At 33.7% G+C, this 22,336-nt stretch overlaps 1 protein-coding gene across 4 annotated transcripts in view; it reads right to left on the bottom strand.

Moving 5' to 3' along the window:
* Positions 1-101: 101 nt before the first annotated feature.
* Positions 102-22,336, bottom strand: part of alpha-Catr (alpha-catenin related) — a 52,864-nt gene continuing 30,629 nt past the window's right edge. Inside the window, exons 3-15 of one of the 4 annotated variants that reach the window (XM_089696330.1) lie at positions 14,776-14,918; positions 13,473-13,682; positions 11,256-11,393; positions 10,970-10,996; positions 9,123-9,152; positions 8,063-8,320; positions 7,690-7,864; positions 7,280-7,362; positions 6,753-7,031; positions 6,519-6,682; positions 6,292-6,445; positions 5,996-6,202; positions 102-4,506 (exon numbers count right to left, since the gene is read on the bottom strand). In XM_089696330.1, coding sequence (XP_089552456.1) covers positions 4,375-4,506; positions 5,996-6,202; positions 6,292-6,445; positions 6,519-6,682; positions 6,753-7,031; positions 7,280-7,362; positions 7,690-7,864; positions 8,063-8,320; positions 9,123-9,152; positions 10,970-10,996; positions 11,256-11,393; positions 13,473-13,682; positions 14,776-14,918 — 2,000 coding nt within the window. In that variant the 3' untranslated portion in view covers positions 102-4,374. Of the gene's footprint in view, positions 4,507-4,976; positions 5,195-5,995; positions 6,203-6,291; positions 6,446-6,518; positions 6,683-6,752; positions 7,032-7,279; positions 7,363-7,689; positions 7,865-8,062; positions 8,321-9,122; positions 9,153-10,969; positions 10,997-11,255; positions 11,394-13,472; positions 13,683-14,775; positions 14,919-22,336 lie in introns of those variants that run through there. The other 3 variants (XM_089696328.1, XM_089696327.1, XM_089696329.1) reach the window with 3 other exon arrangements.

Raw genomic sequence — 22,336 nt, 5'->3', positions numbered from 1 at the left:
TATTTAAACATGGAATTTTGAAGTGAATCAACCAGTTACACGGATACATTACAATGAGGACTCAGATATTAATTAGGAAGGGGATAAATAAAAAATCAGAATTATGAATATTTTTTATTCAATAAGTAAATACATTTATGCACATGCCAACGCAGTATAAGTAATTTGACCAATTTATGAACATTAAGAGAATTTCTTTATGTAATTTATAGTCTAAATTCTTAAACGATTTTGGCAGTTACATAATAACATCCATATTTTTCAAACACATCGAAATATAAGTCATGAATCCACATACAACCTCAAATTTGATGACGTAAATAACGTGACTACGTCTATTTTAGTTAAACTTTGGCAGCCCTATGGAAAATATACTTCTATTTATTCCATGAAAATGCAACATTAAATATATGATAACAATCACAACAGTTCCGACGATACAATACTATTAATCCACTCTTAGTAAAATATTAAGTATATTTGACGACATTATACGTACGCGTAAACTACAAACGATTTAATTTAGTATTTTTTTATAAATAAAAATATTTACAATTTAACGGGGTTTTCCTCCTTCAGGGTTTCTTACATTTACACGTTTTGTAATTTTGAAACAAATTCATTGTTTGTAAGCGTGTATTGAGAGATACCTCGCGTCTCATTGAAAGCATAAATATTAATTTTAGTTCTAACATCACTCCGCCTTCGAAAATCCGCATTACCTACATACCCGATAGTTTGGAAATTTAAAAGTTACAGTCATTTGAAATCAATTTATGTCCGAGAAACAATTTATTTGACGTAACGTATTGAGTGTTTAATTTTACGATACTACCTATTGATTTTAAAAAATGAAAATTATTCAAGACTAAGTAAATTTATATTTTATAGAAGTATCTATCCACATCAATTATATTTCACCTGCATTTCTGATCTTCATTAATCACTATCAAAATAGTATTATAATTAATATTAAATATATTATTGGTGTTCATTTAGTGTCCCACTAGTCTAAGTTAATATTGAAATAATAAAGGACGTTGTACTAATTTACCTCAATTAACTTTTAATATCACAAATCTCTGTATCGCTAACTACGTTGTACTATCCTAGCTGATTATAATTTTATAAATGCAATGGAAGTCAAAACGTTTCAGGTATGATTTAATCACCGATAGTAAAATATTTATCTAGTGACGTAGATCTTATTAAGCAATAATAAATTGTCAAAGTGAATCAGCTTTTCGGCGATCGATGACTAAACCTGAATGTGATCACAAATTATAATATAATTTGTACTATTAGTTATTCCGGGGCATTATTGCATCTTGCTATCTACTACGATATGAGGCACAATGGCTATTGTTATGTTTTATTCACCAACAACAAAATCACACATCTTATTTGAACTCCAGCTTGATCTCGCGCTCTCAGTAAAGTTAGCCTACAGCTGCACATACTATGGTGAAAAAATGACTCTAGCTTAATTTAAAATACATTGGTCATGAATATAGTTACAACGTTATAAGCAAGTTCCTAATGATCTGATGTGAATGTGCATTAATTAAAAAAGTCGGTTAAATGTAGCAAATATATTATGTTTGTTACGTTTGCTTTTTTTCACTTAACGAGTCACAAAATATACAGGATCTTAAATTAAAGTAGTAATAATAGTTTATTTTTTATTTTTGTACGAATAGATATAACTATTTGATACTTAAATATCTACTATTATAAGCTGAGCACTTAAAGGTCATTTAGAGCTTGCTTAGCCGAAATAACTATCGCTATGAAAACTCTTATAAAATTAGGTAATTTGTAATTAAGATCCGAAGGCGTACTAACACTAATATTGAGTCTATAACGTTACGTGGCCACGATTTCGATTCACAACTCTTATGATAAAGCTTAATAAAGCTCTTTACATTAATCGAATATTGTTCGTGAATAAATTAACATAAGGCGTTGTTAAAATTTACGAATTTACAATTGTAATGTTACTTAATTAGTTATCTTAGAGAGCATAAAAACGTATTGCAATCAGAAATCGATGTAGATATTAGATTATAATATACTTACAATAGGATCTAAATAGAAAAATTGAAATCGAGATTAAACGTAGTGTGAAACGAGAAAAGTGTTATATAGACCATAGAAGACGAAGTCAGATCGAAGACCACATTGGATTAGAAGTACTTGAGCAACTATTAGTAAGCAGTTTGAGATTTATTGCTTTGCAGAAGCTGAGGCAAGGATGACAATATTTATCTATAATTTAAATATTGACATGCTTAACCTGATGGCTGAAATGCTAATTTATGACTAGTAGTTCTAAGTAAATGTTTAACATTGCAGTGTTGCCATACGAGATATGTTAAATAATTAATTTTAATGACGATATTATATTAAGTACGTTAATCCGCATTTTTTTTCATTGTATTTAGTAAGTTTTTCTTACTTCTATTAGCATTTATTCAAACAAGTGGGTACAAAATAATAAAAAAATTACTTCTCTATTTTTGTAACGTTCATAGGCACATTCGAACATAACCTATTATTGCTTAAATACTAAATAACGGTATTTACTGATATAGCAATGTATAAACTAATAACTATGTTGATATGTTTATTATTACCATACGTTGCATCTATGATAGATGGGCGACATGCCGAGCGATATGACAAATAGCATTTCGTAGCAACAATCAGCCACTTAGCATGCAACACATATATTGAACCTCGTGTGTATGTGAGCCGTCGCCCGTCACGCGTCTCCCATCGTCCGGTCTATATAACACTCGCCGTTTCACTGGCGACGAGGCGGTTTCCTCAACCACCAGAGTCAAGTTCCACCATCTTAATCCTAAACGTCTTCCCGTCAGAAAGATGAAGTACGACACCCATTACCATTGTCACGTATACACACATGCAACACACATCTATATTATTTGTTCCACAGTCATGCAATGTCTGATCGATGCCTGTTGACTCAAAACATTTAACTAGCCACATATTTACAGTAGTCGAAATATAATGTAAGAATTACGATGTAATATCAAATGCAAGGATAAATGTGGTGTGATGTAGTATGTGACCGACGTTGCATGTTAAGAATATTATACAACGACAGATGCGAAATAAACAAAGAAAGCGTACGTGCATAGGTAAGAACATAAAAGTGCAGGAGGACCACTGAAGGTGCATATTAGATAAGTATAGAACATCGATAAGAATAAACCATAATTCTAATACAATAGGATAGGAACTATCTACCTATAAGATTACATATAGATACATACATAGTTAGAGGTTTTAGGCTAAGAGAGGGGAACATAAAAAAATAGGCTTCTTCTTATAGGCGCTTAAATATGTAACATTGTGTAACAATATTCTAGTGTAACAAGTATTTGTAAGTTTATTGTACGATTTCACTCTTTTTACTTAATGATCACAATATGTTCAATTTTATACTATGTATAACCATGAAAATCTTCGCTTCGTGAGTGTAATAACGGTATAAGTTTTCAGCATGTCTTCTAAGCTACTAAAAGAATAACAGAGTAAGAAATCAGGCAGAAGAAGTAACATTCTTAATTAAATTATAAATTATATTCTAGAGGTTCTATGAATACTATTTTTATTACTTAGGTACCTACGTTAGGTCCACAGCCAAATGCGTCGTGTCTGCACGATTGCGTATTGCGATCTACTCGATAAGAATCTTATTATAATAAAGTTACTATGCCTGAAAGTTCTTGTGTGTCGCAAGTGGTGTTCTTAAAAATATTATTTTATATCGTACTGTCCATCTTAATACTAAAAATTTGCTGTAATCCGTAAAATAATGGCAAAACACGTTACGAGCATATTGCGCATTATTCAACACATTATCAACATTAATATTCGGTCAACGGTATAATATTCAATAACCCAACGCGAAATAATCCAATTACAAACTAGCTTAATCCCGTTAGTTTGTACATGTTTGTAGGTTGAAGTTGTTGAATATAATACCTTGAACAAGGCTTGGTTAAAACTTGCATTAAAACCTTGCATTAAATTTAAAGTGGATTATAATTTTTTTGTTTACCTACGCGATAAAGGCAGTTTATTCATTTGTTGATGAATATTTTGTGATCGTCTATAATATACATTGTATTCAATTTAAGTAGATCACCTATTATAATATTATAATCGTAGTTTTTATTAGCCCTCGAGATTTGAAAGAGTTAGGAAATCATGCAAATGTCGACCATAGCCTTGTCCAACCGATATTCGGCGACGAGTTTTAAGACGTTTAAGTGCTTAAAACAAGAGGAAGCTGACCCTGGTCCGGCGCGCGTCGCCTTTGCCGCGCCGGCCCATGCCGTACTGTCACATGGCCGTGTCGGACGAACTCCCCCCCGGCTTCGCGTCCGAGCCGCCCCCGCCCCCGGCCTCGTCGTCCCGCGCCGTCCTGCTGGCCCCCGCCCCGCCCGCAGACAGACCCGTGAAGTCCAATTTGTACTGCATGAAAATCGTACCATTAATAACCCATCGATTGTTACAGTAGAGTTCCCTCTATTTCGCATTTTATCTCAGTTAATAGGAAGCAAAGATGCGAAGTAAAGGAAACCAGAATCATCGTCACGTCTACACCACCGCTAACGCACCCACCGAGAGAAACGCCATGCATACGTACCCATTTTTATTTAACACTTATTACAACAATAATTAGTATGATTTTAGCTTTGGATTAGTTTCAATATAAATATTGAACGACAGCAAAAATGTCGACTCGAAAACTAGCAATAAATCATTAAATAGAAATAGCGGTGGACTTAAAGTTTATAAGTGACTTTATAAACCTTAAGAACATTTATCTTTGATCACACATAGACTAATCTAAATAGTTATTATAAACTGTCATTGCAACATCACATAAACAACATTCATTAATTAGCTATGGGTAAACACCATCAAACAATTCTACACTAATTTTCAGTTAACCACGATGTAGATGTAAAGGCCTCTGATTGTATAAGTACTGTATTACAGTGAAAACAACGTTGTTAGTGAAGTACACAATAAAACTTTAACCACACGTATACCTACATTAACCATTCAATACACTATTTTCACTCTTAAATGTAGATGCTTTTCGTAAATTTGGCTTCCAATACATAGGAACTCTCTCGGGCATACAAAGGGAGTACTGAAATTGTGGAAACAGAATAAAACTTAATTTGGGAGTAAAAAGTAGCGTTAGTGGCTCTTTGGAGTTGTTGATCTTGGTCATATAGAAGGTAAAATCAGAGAATTAAAGATACTAAATTTAGGCATAGGGTAAGATACCACAATTACATGCTTCGATGCTACCAACAAGGAAAGTAACTCAACGTATAAAGATAAATAATTTGAATTCATAACTTTTTTATTGAAAGAATTACCGTAGTGGGTAATTAAGTGTATGGCCCAGATAGTCCTATAATCGATATTATATTTCAGTAATATGCGGATTCGTGAGAAGCACCCGTTAATTAAAATAGGTCAAACGAAAAATAAACATTACGATAAACTCTGACACCAAGAAAAATATACTAAGTATCTCTATATCAATCTAATATCTAAATACTAAGGAAGATTTATTCTCGTAATAATAAGTGTTAGAAAGCTGATTTTTATGCCATAATTTTAAAAGCATATTATTTGAATAAGGTTTACTTTTTCTCGAAAATAAATCTTCATACTGTAAAAACACACTGTTCACCCCCTCAAGTCTAATAGACATCAACGAAAAAATCTTTAAAGTACTTAACAGGTGCAACACTCTGGTGCCTTTTAACCACTCCCATACTCTTCTCCCACGGCAAAGGTACCTAAGGAACATTACGTTCCAATGCACTAAATCTTTATTTTGTCTAAAAAAATCTCTATAGGTTTTTAAAAATGTGCCATGTGTTGCATTTACAATCGAAAATCAAACAATTTATTTAGTGTGTAAGTTATGGCTCACCTTATTTGCGCAGTCGAAACACGTTGTCACAACTTTGCTAATGACATTCATGAGGTGTTTGGTCTCTTGAATGACATTATCAACTTTGCTAAAGGTTGCTGCTCGCCCCACCGTGGGTTCCTTGACCGTAAATTGCAGTTGTTGGACATACGTCGGGACTTTGTCCAAGTGTTCTAATAGCTCCTTCTTGGCTGTACCTGCCGGCACCTTTTCAAAAATATCACTGATAATTTTAATTTTTCTGTAAATATTTATAGTAGTTTGGAACTAATTGCGGTTTAAGAAAATAATTGTACCTGATATGAAAACTGCCGCACAATTTTATACAGTCTATTCGCTTCTTCTGCAAAATATTCTGCTTGCGTAAAAAGATCTTGGGTTGTATTAAGTCGACCTTCACCTTTCGTAAATTGGTACATAGCAAAAGCCATGGAAGACATATTTTTTGCTCTGAAAAGATTTAGGTTTTTGTATGAAAGAATTTAATGATAAGATTGTTGTACTGAATAGGTTGGTAATATACCTCTTTACAATGTCATTATTTTCATCAGCGCCTTGCCATTTCTCGGTTTCCGCATCCATCTCGGAAGACATCATCTTCATTTCTAGTCCCGATTTAGCAATCTTGGCTTGTTCATCGGAATCCAAGCGAACCGCCTTTAAGGGTTTGCTAGTTGTACCATGTTTCTGAAAGAAGCGGGAGGCTCAAAAAGGGATGGAAAACTAGAAGTAATTTTAAAAGGTTTATTTAACTTACCCCAGGTCTAGGTAAACTGCTGTATTGTTGTTTATCGGGCCTCTCGTCAGTTAGGTCTAAGAGTTCCCTGGCAAGGCGAGCAGCGTCTGCAAGCAACCAGGCCCACATATCTACGAACACGTCGAGGTTCTCCCGCGCTGCGGCGGAGCCCGGGTGCGCCGCCAGTGTCCGCGCCGCCGTCACAACTTGAGGACCGTATATCCTCAAATTGATTTCAGCAAATTTTGCACTAACTTGAAGGGTTTCGGACATCGCTATATGCCTAAGCAATTTGCATACCTGTTGAAGTGCCAGTTTGCAACATTAAACATATAAAAGTTTTATTAGACCTAATTATTGGTGATCGTGACATATTTGTTATGACTTCACATAGGGTCTGGTAAAATTACTGAAAAGTGAAAAGAAGACCACATTTCACCAGTAATATTTGTATTTATTTCTTATTGAATGGAAATACTCGTTTATAATCGAGATAAGGCAGTCTTTAATATAATACAAAACTAGCTTAAAAACAAAACAAAACCTGCCTCGATAATATGATCTAATTGCTCATGAAGCTGGCTGGCTATATTGTGCAGTCTCTCTGATTCTCTCTCACCACAGGAACTAGCTAGAAAGTGGAAACAAACAATGTGTGTTATATCGATATTAAAGTTTATTCTAACTTCGCTAGCATTTGCGAACACCTCTGTGATGTGGTTGAATATTTTGGTTAGTAAAATTTGGTTATGAAGTAGGTTACAAATACATGGATATAACAACGATACTTGGTGTACCTACTTTTGCTGGTACTCTGACCTAATAACTTTTAGTTGTTAAACGTATTATTAAACCATTAGTTTTCCATTTTGTTTGCTTTAACTTTAGAATAACCAGTACACACAAGTGTTCGCTGCTCATACAAGTACGACTATACCTAATTTTCGTCGTAGGTTACCTATGTGCGCGAGGTCGGAGGCAAGTTTTCTCGCTTGTTCGGCGAGAGGAGCCAAGTCGCGCGCTTGGTCCCTCGCGGCGGCGACCAGCGCGCGTTCCAGCTCCGCGGCCGCACTGGTCGCGCCCGCACACGCGCTTTCCAGTGCAGCTAAAGTCCCACTTACGCCCTGTTCCTCCTAAAATTGCGGTCTTTTTACATTTTTATGCACTGCAATTTCAAGATTTTTTTAAGTAACTTGCACAAGATAATTACAATAATGTAAATAATAAATTGTTATGCGACTTATGCGATTGTTATAAGACTTAAGATTGCATCAGTAAATAGGTTTTTAACCTTTCAAATTGACTAGATAGACATCCAAAATATTACTTACTAAGGATACAGCGACCGACACTAATCTCTCTAATTCATACGCTATTCTTTCGGCCAGGGCAAGTATTCTTTGTCGGTGTTCGTGCGAGGTATAGGCGGAGTCGGTGAAGTCGTGTGTGCGTTCGACGAGCGCTCTCAGGGTTGACGCCAAGGCTCTTCTTCTGGGACCATCAGCACCACCGCGCGCCCTTGCTGCGCGGACCTGCGTCGACAACCCTCGCAGGGCACCTAATGCAGTTCCAGCTTCCCATTGAGCTGCCTACCAAAAATCCAATATGCGATCTATTGGTGCTTCATAACTGATTAGGTATGATTAAACCATCTCGACAACTACATAAATCATATACGGTGTTGCGTACTGGGTGATTTAAAAATCATTCAAATGACCTGTTGGCTGTCTGGAATGGTTTAATTATACAGGCAGTAACATGCATTTTAAAAATAGAATAAATGAATTAAACTATTTTTGACCATTATAAGCATTTCTAAATTGATTGCCTTTTACAGTACATTACTTCATCACACGCGATAGCTTTTAAAATGTTTATTATTGAACAAAATGGACGAAACGTATAAAATTATATACGTATATAAGAGAGAACGTGTAGGTTTAGTGTTACGCGTAAGCTAATCTGCCTATTTAAAGATTTACATAATTTGATATATTTTTGAGGCACGAAGCGTTGACTTAGCTTATGAGTTTGCCAATTTAGCGTGATTTTGCACTGTTGAATAGCTATTTCGCATACGCCTGAATAAATGAGGCAGGTAGGTACCTTTTTAAAAACTTGTAACTGAAGCATAGCATAAATGTGGAGAATGCGATGGAAGATTTAAAAATTCTTTCCTAATAATTATTATAACTATGCTTCCCCACTCTCTAAGAAATGAAATATTGAAACTGCATTAATTAGTTACATTACTATTCACATTTCAGAAGTTTGGGAGAGCATTATCTAAAGTGGCTTGTACAAGCATTATGTACATTACTACTAAAAGTACGTGTGTTGATTTGAAAAAATAGAATAATATTTTGTTTTACCTAAACAAATTCTTTATACCTGTTCTTGACTGTCCGAGAAAGGTTGCAACTACAATAAAAATAAAAGTGTTTATCTTAAAAGATGGAAAATAAGATAAGTAAAATAATGAAAAGATTTATAGCTTGTAACTCATGACACACTTAAAAAAGGTGAGATAAAAGAGGTGATTTAAAAGTTGAAAAATAATATTAAGTGTAATGTATAAAGTTTAAACACGCAAGACGTAACCCAGATCTTTGTCCATCGGGTCAACTGTATTAAAGATCATTATCTCGTAAATAAGGGCAAAGCCAACGGAATAAACCTGTCTGAAGAATTTATACCAATGTTGTTACTTTGAAGAAATTTAATCATATATCTACAAACAGAAAACAAGTCACTACATATCTATTTATTTAATCAGATATTATACCTTTTCGTATACCGATTTTGTTATGCCACTAAGTTTTACTAATATCACACATAAGATAAAAGTAGGTACTAAGAATAAAAAAATAATACCACTCGCATGATGGCTATGCAAATGGTATAGTCTAAACCTTACTGAAATAGACATCGCCCAACTTATTTCCTATTCGGGATACTAAACAGTTCTACCCTTTCTAAATATTTAAATAAAGGCACTTGTATTTATAGCTGAAAAATATTAAAACTCAAAGTAAAAACTATTAAACATCTACCACGTAAACGTTAAAATGTAGATAACGTTTATCTACAGCCTACGTCAATCTCATACATTCGTAGTCTATTCTATTGAACGCTACGCTAACAGAAAGCCACTTGACTAGGGGGGCTGCTCTTTTAAAAAGAAGTGAAAATAGAAAATAATTAATGTTCATCTACAAAAATATAACAATCACTATACCAACGGAATTAAGTAAATGAACACATCTGAACACTTGTTATGTAACGTAATATTTGAACGGAAATAAAGGTGCACTGATAAAAATTATCTAGTGTGCATATAATTTCAATATTGATAGGCGTAAAGTAATTACCTACCTATACCTAAACAATCGGATATTTAAATTATCGGTAAATAAGCCATGCAGCGTGGTTTAAAGGGAAGATTTTGACTCTACAATTTGCAAGATTACGATTCATAATACCTATCTATCTTATATGTACTACTTCGAGGTCAAAGATAATAATCGAAAACCGTTACCTAATTGTATTTGTTACGAGAAGTCTTTATTCTATACTAATAGGTGTCATTTAAATTTTGTGTCAAATCTTTCATGCAAAACAAACGTTCACTTAAATAGTATTGTTCAGGCGTGAAAAATAAAGCGTGTTATTGTAGCGCATTACATTAAACTCAACCTGTTGTATCGTGGGAGCTTTTATAAGCCTCAGTCCTATTCATCAAGTGGAGATTTAATACAAAACGTCGTACTCTGTGATTAGAACGTAATTATATGAAGTCAATAAAGGTGTTACGTTTACGACCAAATGTTATACGGGAAATACGTCGCAAAAGTATTTTTTATAGTTATTGGAGCGAAGCCAGTGTTTAAATCAATTTGTGTGCACGTAAGCGCCATATTCAGTATTCACGACTGTTGATGTGTTTATGAAGGTCCTACGCTTTTACGTTCTCTAGGCGGCTATCGTGATAGTATTTGGTTTTCGATCAAAATTTATTTTCACAATAAAACTTTAACCCATGTATAATTTACTCATTTATCGATTATTCAGAATTAAAATATATATATAAGTACCTAGTAAGCTCTGCAATAATTTAAAAATGTGTATAAGATGCAAAAATAAAGTGCAGTAATAAAAAATAACGAGATAACGCGACATTATAACAATTTGACAAAGTTTTAAAAAAGCTCATTCAAATTTAGTATAAGAAGGCTCACCTGCTCTTTATCACGAGAGTAGGTTACCTTAATAAATAAATTGTGAGGTAAGTAATAAGTATAATTTTTCGTTCGTCGTTATACGTAAAAAGTTCTTACATAAGTAGGTATATTTATCATGCTACGCAAAAACATTAAGTACGTATTTACTGTGCAAAATATTTTCCATATCCACCAATTACACTAGATATTCAAAGTATATTCCAGATAATTTAACTCACGCGTAACTTTTTTCCAAATCTGTTGTTAATAAAAATAGTGAAACAGTATAAATGTTTAATCAGACCTCTTGTGATTGCTCCTCGTGACCGGGCAGACCGTCTCGAACTACGTAATGTATCAGGTCCATAGCCCGCCTCATTTGACAAAATACAGTGTCACGGTTTTCCCTCGCAGAGGCGCTCCCTGGATGCCTTAAACACGTCTACAACAAATAAAATAATAAAAATGTGTTATGTCGACATAGTATTACATTATTATCTGTAATTAGACGAAATATTGTTGGTAGACCAGTTATGGAAAAAAAAGTGATGACAGATACCGACATTTTTTATCGTTATGATACTTATTTATCCCTTTATAAATATGTATTATACATATGACTTCTGCCTTTTCCACGTAAACATAACGTGGTGTTTTAAACGAAGAAATAATCCCACGTTTTGAATTTTCCAGACTGAATTCACACGAAAAATTATATGAGCAATACAATTATGTCTGACAAACTTTGTTTCCCCAACAAAGGAATTCAAACTGTTTCTATATCGTATCTGGCTGTTAATTACATGCAATTGTAGCTAATACCTTCACAGGATTGCGGTGGACAAAGAGAATTGGGTTACGTAACTTGGATCAATGTCCACTGGGGTTTTTCCCCCGTATAATTTACAAGTAACATTATTCAACCTGACTAATCACCCATTTCCGCGTTTGTGTACCTATGTATTTTGTACAACTTACTATGTACTAACTATAATATAATTGGGATGAATTTTATTACTAGAAGTGTTTTAATCATGATGCTACATTTTTAGCTTAGACTCAATCTTAATCGGATATAAATTGAATTATTTCTTATTTTTATTATTTATTAATCAAGTATAGGAAATAAATCTATGAGATACTAGTCCATATACAGTCATACACATAATAAATGGATATATTCGAATGTATACCGTGTGTAAAGGCGCATGAATGTCTGTAGTAATTCAGCTAAGACTTCATTTTCATTGGATTGAAAGAAACGTAAGTATTTGTAAGAAATAAGGTATTTGTATGAGTGCTTGGGTAAAAGCTCTGACAAATTAAGGCCTGTAAGGGCGGGCAGCTGTAAACGCGCCCTCCGTAATCTCGAGTAGCCTAAGCCTTCCTTTGTTCTCTAAAATATATCTCTAAATCTTTTTAAATCTTATAGGTAAGTATATATCATACAAAAATTGTATCGATTTCCATTCCGTTAATTTTTTGCCCATTTCAAATCTTAATAATGTCGCAACCTGTTTATAAGCTTCCATTTTAAAGAATAATAATTAAATGACGACTCTGAAGCACAATTTTAATTGTCCAAGAGTATTATTTAGCAAAAATTTAATTAGTTACTTGGCACTTTGTGAAACAGACTCTTGAATAAACCTTGAAATTGAATTGAAAGCTAGGCGTTAAAAGCTCTTTGTCACTGGAATATTAAGTATTGTGTTTGAATGTAAAATTTGAAACCATGTATGGAGTTTTTTTTATATTAGCTTGTTGACATACAATTTTATTGTTGATTATAATTAGAACATATGATACGCAGAAATAAATAAAATTTCAAAATTTCAGTACAAAAATAGAAGGTAGGTACTAGCACTAACAGACAATCAAAATGGTAAATAACAATAACTTATAGTTTGATTATTACGAGTTGATTGTCCAGGAAATAATCATAGACAGTAGAAACATTGTTGTCACCAACAAAGAGCCCGAGTCCGAATTGGGTTGATCCCACATAATTGATGACGAAGGCCTCTGAACGGTTCTAATTTGCAAGAGATGCGCATTCGACATTCCAATGGGAAATTTATGGCAACCCAAACCCTTTAATAACTGTTTCCTACGATTAATATTAAATAAAATTTCCACAGGCCTTCATTGAAGACGCTCTGTTGATTTATTTGAAATGGTTGTGAGGACTTCAAAAGTTAACGGTTTGAACGTAATTTGAAATAAATCAATTTGAGGTTAGATTTAAGTGAGTTGATGAAAATTTAAACATGTTAATATGGAAATGGAAAATTATGTTTAGTATAACTTTCCCACGTGATGTATGATTAATTAGAGAAATAAAATTTCAAGCTCCCATTCAATTTTGATGTGTCTTCTATTATTAGGAATGGTTCTTTACAAATAAAAAATTCAAAGAGTTTCATTTACACTTTTATAAGGAATAGAAAAATACCTATCCTAGAATGTTTCCGATAATTTGATAGTCTATAACAGAGTATAAATTATATTGAACACATACCTTTGATGACGTAAGAAGCATTAGCGTAGATCGCTCTAGAACATTCCTCGCTGCCGCCACTTGTGCTCTTCGTCTCTCGTCCCTGAGGTCAGCCCTCCGCTCCGCCGTGAGCCTCGCCAGCTCCACCATACTCCCGCCGAACTCCGTGAAAGCTCGCACGAATTCTGCAAAGTTGGACACCGACTCCAGACGATCCAATGAACGTGCCACCTGCCCATATGTACAGAATTCACAGTCAAGTTATAAACTAACTTTGGAGTTTGGACACTTTATGCATGCAGTTTCCTGCTAGCGTAACTATGACAGAAATTTTCAACCGTGTTAGTTTAGCATACTTTACTTGGTAATAATAGGGAACAGAGATAGGTATATAACTTAAAAAATATATGTAACTATATTTTGGAGTTGTAAAAATATCATTTTAATGCAAAGGGACTTAATAGATGATAAGATTAAGCTTTGATTGAAAAAAATATAGATCTATTTGCCATGACTTTGCTTAGTTTGTTAAATAGTTGAAGTGAGATTATTAAAAATAATATTTTCAAAGTTACGACACCTATAATGGGAAAAAAATGAAATTTTTATTAAATAAAACCTTTAAGAAATGTATTCATTGTTTCAAAATAACAAAAAAGCGAGGAACTTTTTTCTCACCTTTCATAGCGTTTGCTAAAGGTTAATTCTTTACTGCTTTCTTGTACTAAATAGGTTTAAGTCGTAACAAAATCCAAGTGAGTAATAAAACGTGGAATATGCTTAAATGTATTTCATACATGTGAGGAAACATGAAAATAAATCAGTTAACATATTCGACGTTCGCGTGACTCGATGTAGCGTTTAGTCGTGACAAAATAATCGTCAATTCGGAGCTCTACTGCTTTATTGGAGAAAAACTTGTAGATTACACACGATAAGACTTTATACAACTTTCCTCGCGTAATTCTATTTTACTAATTCTATAATGAGTATAATGACTAAGCGTAGAATTGTAACTTTAGAATATACTGCTAGCTTACTTATATTTTATGAACAGATTCCTTTTTCTCTGTATTTTCGTTTTTTTTACATAAAACATTTAAAAAATATTGTGTATCAAGTAAAAGTAATGATGAAAATAAAGTCGAGCATGGAAAAGGGAAATAATCCTAACGGATCAGAGAATATTAATATATGATAATTTTCTAAATTGTAATCGCTGTACATGTTCTGACGTTATCTGATCAACGTTCATATGCCGTCCTATTTCAAAAGGAGCTAGGCAATGAAATATTCGTAGCGATGTAAGTACACCTAACCTAACCTTATCCTTAGCTAATAGCAATTGCCGCACAACCACCATATCAGCCAGCAGCAGGACCCTCGTGACCGCGGCGAGGAGGCCGCGCGCCGCCGTCACCATGCCCGTGCCGTCTGACCCTGTGCACACGCGTTCGATGGCACGACCTGGTTACAAAATATAAATTTAATAATCACTTAATACAATAGAAAGAAAGCTTATTTAACCACACCATCTAATTGAAACAAAAATATAGATATTCATACAGTGGAACATAGAGCCACATCCTTTTTGGAAGTTGGATAGAAAAATGTTTTTCTCATAATTAATCGGTGTGGTGCTTAAAGAGTAACTACTTGTTACAGAGCCTGCAAAGAAAAATATAGTGACTCTATCAGCTAATTTTGATTGTATTTAAAAGGAATTTTAAAGCTCTCTTTTGTCGCCAAAATTTAAGTTGAAGAGAGAAAAATAGTTACCTATTGCAAAAAATCGCGAAGTTTTCGTAAGACGGCAATAAATAAAGACAATACGACCGTCTTTTGGTGTAGTGGATGAACCACGTGTTTGTCATTGTGAGTTCATCACAAATATCAAAAGTCAGTCTGGTAGCTTATAGAAGCTTATATAGTATGACCTAGTTGTTTATATTCATGGAAAGCAGATCGATTAGTATATCAGAGCTATTAATAATTTTATCTACCCTAGAGACAAGGATTTATCGGTGTAAACAATAAGTAACAATCAGTGAAAATTTATACATATTTCTGGCGCTTTTTTTATTCATTTAACAAATTCGAATAGCAGGTAATTAATAATTGAGTAAACTTTATGTTATACAGGTATGGCAGCATGAATTTTGTATATCGAGTGCGTTATTATACCTACCTATATGAAATTTTTCATATCTCTACAAAAACTTTCAATAACCGATAGCATTACATTTGTTTCCATCAAGCGATTGATTTACAATTGCCATAGACCACGCTATGATAAGAATCAATTCCATGATACAGGCTACAGTTTCATTTGCGTAGTTTCGATAAATTACACTGTAGAAAATGTCATAAAGTAGGCAAACACCGTCAAAAATAGCTCGCAACTTTAATTAATGTAATAAGAGAGCTGTAATTTATTGCAACATCTTGGCAACAAAGAAGACTGTACCATTCACTCGCGTTATTACATTCTTGTGATCAATAATTAAAGGAACTTAGAGTAATTAAATATACTACTACATCTGTACAGTAAAAAAGGTTTTTTTGGTCTAAATCACTTAAAGAAATGTTGTTATAATAGCTTTTTACGGGAGGTACTACTAATAAAGATAATTTTAATTTTATTTTAATTCAACCCTTTTCCCGAATATAATAATTGGGGAAATGGGTTCCGTCAGTTGCAGGGATCAGATATTTTATAGGTTCTAAAATAAGATATGTCCCAGTACAACGAGGAGGCTAACAAAAGGGCTTTAGTAGTCTATAAATAACAGGGCAGTAGGGTTGAACCAAAGTAATTAAAACTCAGAGTTGACAATAAAGTTTATGTTTAAATATCTTTTAGGAATAAGCAAAGCAGGCAAGTGCAGTTCACTAGAAGACTGTCCTTAGGATGAAATTAGTAGGTACTTTCTTGGTATAAATTGTCTGCTTGAGAAAATAGGTTTAAATTTAGGTCTACTTCCAAAGTTGGAGCTAAAAGCTAAGAGTTAAACTTTAACAAACTTCAACTACTTGAATAAACCATGACTTTTAGTTCCGGTTAAAAGCAAAATTATGTTTATGAAAAAGTCTCGTCGTAGGGTAGATAAAATAGTCGTAGAGCCGAGGTTTTCTTGGTTTTTAGTGGGAACTTACAAAAAAAGAAAATGAAGGCTGTAATAACTTGTCCGTAAAGAAAATCGATCAAAAAGGTGCGTAATGCAGATACATACGTGCCATACCCCACAAGGGGACATGGGACTTCACATAAAAGACTAGTTGCATTACGTCTTGTGAAAAAGAAATTAATTCGAAAAAAAAAAACATATTAAAATGGAACTTAAGAAATGTAGGTTAAAAATTAACGGGTTGAAAATCATTTGCATAGCTTTTGATATCGCTTACGGCTCGTTGGAGCGGCAGTAACGCTTAAATAGGATTAATAACCCGAATCAGAATATGAAACTTGAATATTTCTTATTTTACCTACAACTTTTAAAAATAGCAGTAGGTCTGATATAAACGAAAGTAATCTCTATCACCCGTGCCAACCTTGACCAAATAAATCGTAAAATCCTCTAAACAACGAAAGGTGAACGAACGGTATCAAAATGAATTTATCTAAAACGGTCGTTGAGGAAGATCTATTTAAAGACGCAATACTTCTTAAAATGAGCTATTAACGAAATCTCGAAGCAAATGATTAGCTACTAAATTAAGAATCTTCAGAAGTATTTTATCTTTACAGCCTACGAGAAGGTAGATGAAAAGGACGCTTAAATTTATTTAAATATCTAATTTAGTAACAACTCCCCGCAGTGGTGTTTTGTATGATACCGCCTCGAATAACTACACCTAGTTCAGCCTTAAATTTTGCAGCGGTAATTTAGGTATATAACTTTGCGAAAGCTGAAGTTATAAGCTCTCTGTGCTCGCAGATAATCGTGTTCTCTCAGTTAAGTGCTACTATCTTACTTATGTTTGTAACTAGGTAACGCACGCGACATACCCGCTTTCCCTTATATAATTTTTGGGAGTCGGCAAATCGTATTCTTTTTCTCCAAAAAGTGCACTAATTTTTTTTAGATAAGATGAGTTATCCATCGGTGAAAGTCTCGTCAATAGTAACTATAGAATTAGAAGAAGTGTGTTATATAATAAATGCTAATTATTATAGAAACACTAGTAAAGTATACTTACACGTTTTAATTAAAAGTGAATTAATTTTACAATCACAAACATTTCCATTTTATTTACTAGTAGGTAGTCGTTAACTGAAAACACCTTACAATTAATATAAGTTATAACAGAAGCACCTGGTACGAGCTAAATCGCTGTAATTTATTAAATATTGAAGTACACTTAAGATAGTAGGTACGAAAGAATAAATAGGCCAATGGAGAGTCGGTCTCCTGCACTGGTCTTATTTTTCTTTGTTTATTTTACAGACTTGTATCAGTTTTTATAAGTATATTGATTTAATTCGATAAATATTGTTTATGTAGCCGATGATAATATGTTGTTTCCAAATTATTTTAATACAACGGAAGCTTCAAATGTAGATTAGATTGGTCAAACAAAATATCGAAAAATCACATCCCACTACCAAATCGTAAAATACTTTATACGAGCTGTGAGAGAGTAAGTTCATATATCATTTTTGACGTTTGGATAACATCACAATATCCATACTAATACAGGGTGGCTCTGAAATACGTTGACAACTTATTTTACGATTTATTTTATTTTTCTTTTACACAGTGTAACGATGACTACTAAATAATAAAAATACAGTATTATTTTAATGTAAATATCTATTTATTTTCGAAATAACCACCTTTAGCTTTAATACAAAGACTTAAACGTTTTCTGAAGTTTTCGACGATTTTCCGTACCTCCTCTTCAGATATTTTGTCCCACTCACAAGTAAGTGTTGCCTTCAGCGCGTCTACACTTCTGTATGAAGTTGCACAGGCCCTCGCCTCTAGAATTGATCATACGCTGAAATCCATTTGATTAAGATCTGGTGAAAATGGAGGCCATTCCTTGGAACTTATGAACTCTGGGAAATGGTCCATACATCACTACTGCACATTTGAAGCCCTGTGAGATGGAGCAGAGTCCTCTTGAAAAGTCCACGGTTGGTCAACGAAGTGCTGCTAGCTCCAAGGAAGAACCACACTCTCCAAAATATCGCGTCAGTATATTTCTTTATTCATTTTCACACCTTTTTTTACGAAAACGAGAGGAGTTTTGCCTGTTGAGCAAATGCCACGCCAAACCATGACTGAAACCGGTTTTTGCCGATGGGGAATAATTGCTGTGGCTCCAAGGCGACTAGAAGAGTAAACTGTATCGTTTTGGCGGTTATGAGACTGCTCAATTTGAAAAAAAAGTGTGTGCGTGTAACCTTTACGCGCGATTGAAGTAAAACTTCTGTGGCGTTGACGACATATATCACTGAAATGATTAAATATTAACTTAAATAAATAAATATTATATTATAATTTAATTATATTTATTATTCATGTGCTTTACAAAGATTATTTAAATGTTATATTAATATTATTCATTCGAAACAGGTAATTGAATGTCATCATAATTTCTTACGTACGAAATTATAGGTTTGTGGTAACTATAATGTGAAACATAAATTTTACTCTCTAAATTTGCTACTTTTCTTGAAAATACAGCATCTATCGTTGTACCGAAACGCGTTGTTGAATGAAGTCGAGAAGTATTCATAGATAAATCAAATTTTTCTTCTAAAAAATCAATTAACGGCTGAGATTCCTGAGAGCGAAAAACAACATTAAAATCTCCAGTTAGAATCATCGGTAATTCATGATAATTACTATTTAAAAGTCGAGAACCTTCAATTGTGAAGTGAAGTAATTGCTGATGAATAAATTTTATGATATTTGTCAGGCTAGTATTTGTAGAAATATAAATAACAACGATAATCACAGGTTGGTCATTCGTATTAACACATCGAACCAAGGCGATGTCACCAATTTGTGAAACCTCATCGGAAATTTGTGATAATATAGTTGGTGAAATATTTTGAATTGGTGTTACATTGTTCAGTGTATCTGTAGATGAATGATATACAGCTACTCCACCAGCAGTTGAGTTGGGTCGTTTGTATTGGGTAACGCAATAAAAAATTTCAATAAGAATTTGTTCGTCATTTTTCATCCAAGTTTCGGAAAATAACAGCAATGTGGACCTTTTTAATACTTTATCATTCAGATCAGAAACATGAGCACGTAAACTTTGGCAGTTGAAGGAAAATAGTGTAATGTTACTCTCATTTACAAGGTTATATAATTCTTCCTGTTGTGTTATTAGGCGAGAATTTGAAAGTCTTTCAAATTCACACTGTAAATCAACTATTCCCCCTGGACGCTTTCTTCCATGATAAAATTTGTTGTCATCGGTGTTTGAGACAATGAACAATCCATTTATATCAGTTACTCGTGATAATGCTACATATAACAGCTGCTGACTGTGACTTTTATTGTATTCATAAACGATTTGATCAAAAGTACCACCTTGAGACTTATGTATTGTAAGCGCACAAGCAGATACTAATGGAAAGTGATTTCTCTTTGCAAATATTGTCTTATTTCTATTCATTGGTACAGATGACGATCTTCATAAAATTGGGACTGCTGTTCTACTAATGTTTAGGGTTTGAATATGATGGGCAGCTTTTTTCCTAATTTTCTCTCCTATCTTACCAGGAAACTCAAGCCATAAGCGTATGATGTTATCACTGTCATCACGTTCAATATACACTAACTTTCCAACACAACCGTTGGCTAAGCCATCAGATACATCAATATTGGTTGTAATAATGTAAAATTTGTTAAGAACTAATATGATTTCATAAGGCGATCCTCCTGTATCAATAACTGAAATCATTTTATGAAATTGTTGGCGTACATATGCTTCTTGTTCAACTGAATGACAACCTATATACATATCTGTTGCTATGGATACTACTTTGTCTTCAGCAATATTTAAAATAGATTGATTATAATCCGCAACATGTTTATTTTTATTTTTAATTTACTTATTTTAAAAGTAATAAATAAACAAGTAGATATATTTAGAGATTTTCAAAAAATTTTGCAATTTAAAATAATGTTTTTAAAACTGTTGAATTTTTCATTCACTTTGCTATTCACAATTGATCCGTTTGAAAATTTGAAAATAAATAATCCTAATTGATTATGATATTTGCCACTAGCTGGCGTATAAGTCAAGAAGCGTGTAGTATATGACATATACTTACAACCAATCAGAATTATTATTTTTAAATGGCGGAAACTACACAGCGTTACTTCCGTCAGAAAAAAAATCTGAGTTACTCCCTAGTCGCGCCTAAAGAAGTTTTACTTCAAAAATTTTTCATCTGTGAAAAAAATATTTTTCCACGCTTTACCAGCGGAGCGCGTTTTCAGTAAGCGACATCTTTCAATGCGTATTTTTTTATCTTTATCATCCAACCGCTGCGCTTTTCGCAGCTTGTATGCTGTCAACTTGAGCTCATTTTTAACAACTCGTTGTAACGTTGAATGACTTACACCTAAATCTCGAGCCATTTTTCTTACCTCGGCTTGTGAATTGCGGGTCAATCTTTGTTTGACGATATGTCGAAGCCTAGGTGTCCTCACAGTTATTTTTCGGCCTCTTCCCAGACGGTCACCAATATGGCAAAGCTCATCGTAGCATTTAATAGTAGAAGAAACTAACTGCCGACTGATACCGAGAAGTCGCACTATCTGGCACTGCCACTTACCAGCCTCATATTAGGATATTATTGTACCTCGTTGAGCAGACATAGTAAAAAATGACTAATTTTTAATTTTTTCTCTTCACAAATAACGTTAAGTTGGCGCCAAAACTTGTGAAAATAATAATTGAAAAACAATAGCAACGCAGCATGTCCCATTTTTGAAATTTATTATTTTGAAATTTGTCAACGTAATTTAGAACCACCCTGTATTATAAATGCGAAAGTAACTCTGTCTGTCTGTCTGTTACTCAATCACGTCTTAACTACTGAACCAATTTGCATGAAATTTGGTATAGAGATATTTTGAAACCCGTAAAGGAAATAGGCTACTTTTTACCCCGGGAAATAGGATAGGTTTTATCCCGGAAATCCCACGTGAACGGAAATATGCGGGTTTTTCTTTGACTGCGCGGGCGAAGCTGCGGGTGGAAAGCTAGTTCGAAATAAATTTACAACATTTTTCAACAAAGATGAAAAATCACTCATGTTATTTGTATTCCTTGAAATTTTATGATGACAATTATATGACGGCTACGTACAAAACTCGTATTATGGATACTATAACTCGTTAAATAGTATATCATTTCGATATTCAATTACCGATAACTTTAAATAATTTCATGTTGGGGCGTACAAAGGCATAAAACGAACCCTTTTGTCAAAGATAAAATGGCAGTAAGAAAGTCAATGAGCCATGCGTATGAGAAATTTTATTTTATGGACGGTCTATATTTTGCTAAAGCTTCTACCCTCAAATACACCTTTGACCTAACATTTTTGAGTATGTCAAGAACGTCAGTAAACGTTGAGACGTTTTTAATTAATTCTCGTAAGGTCAGGTGGGGTAAGAGGGTCACTGGGGGAAGAGGGCCTAGAGACCATAACTAGTAAACCGAAGCGTTTATGACTATGTACTTTCCGTCGATAAAAAAGTGAAGGCGAATTAGTTTGAGCGGTTTTGAGTAGATGTCGCTACGTAGCACAGACATCACAAAAAATGTAAACAAATTTGACAGTTGCGAATTCGGTTAACACCAAGTTGGCTCGTTTTTTTGCGAACCCATATTTTAGTGATAAAAGT

This window comes from Colias philodice, chromosome 6 (genome assembly GCF_061535455.1).
Source record: "Colias philodice isolate Cphi_HAF_F1 chromosome 6, ilColPhil1 Martin Lab GWU primary, whole genome shotgun sequence".
NCBI lineage: Eukaryota > Metazoa > Arthropoda > Insecta > Lepidoptera > Pieridae > Colias > Colias philodice.
This window is presented reverse-complemented; position numbering and strand designations above follow the sequence as displayed.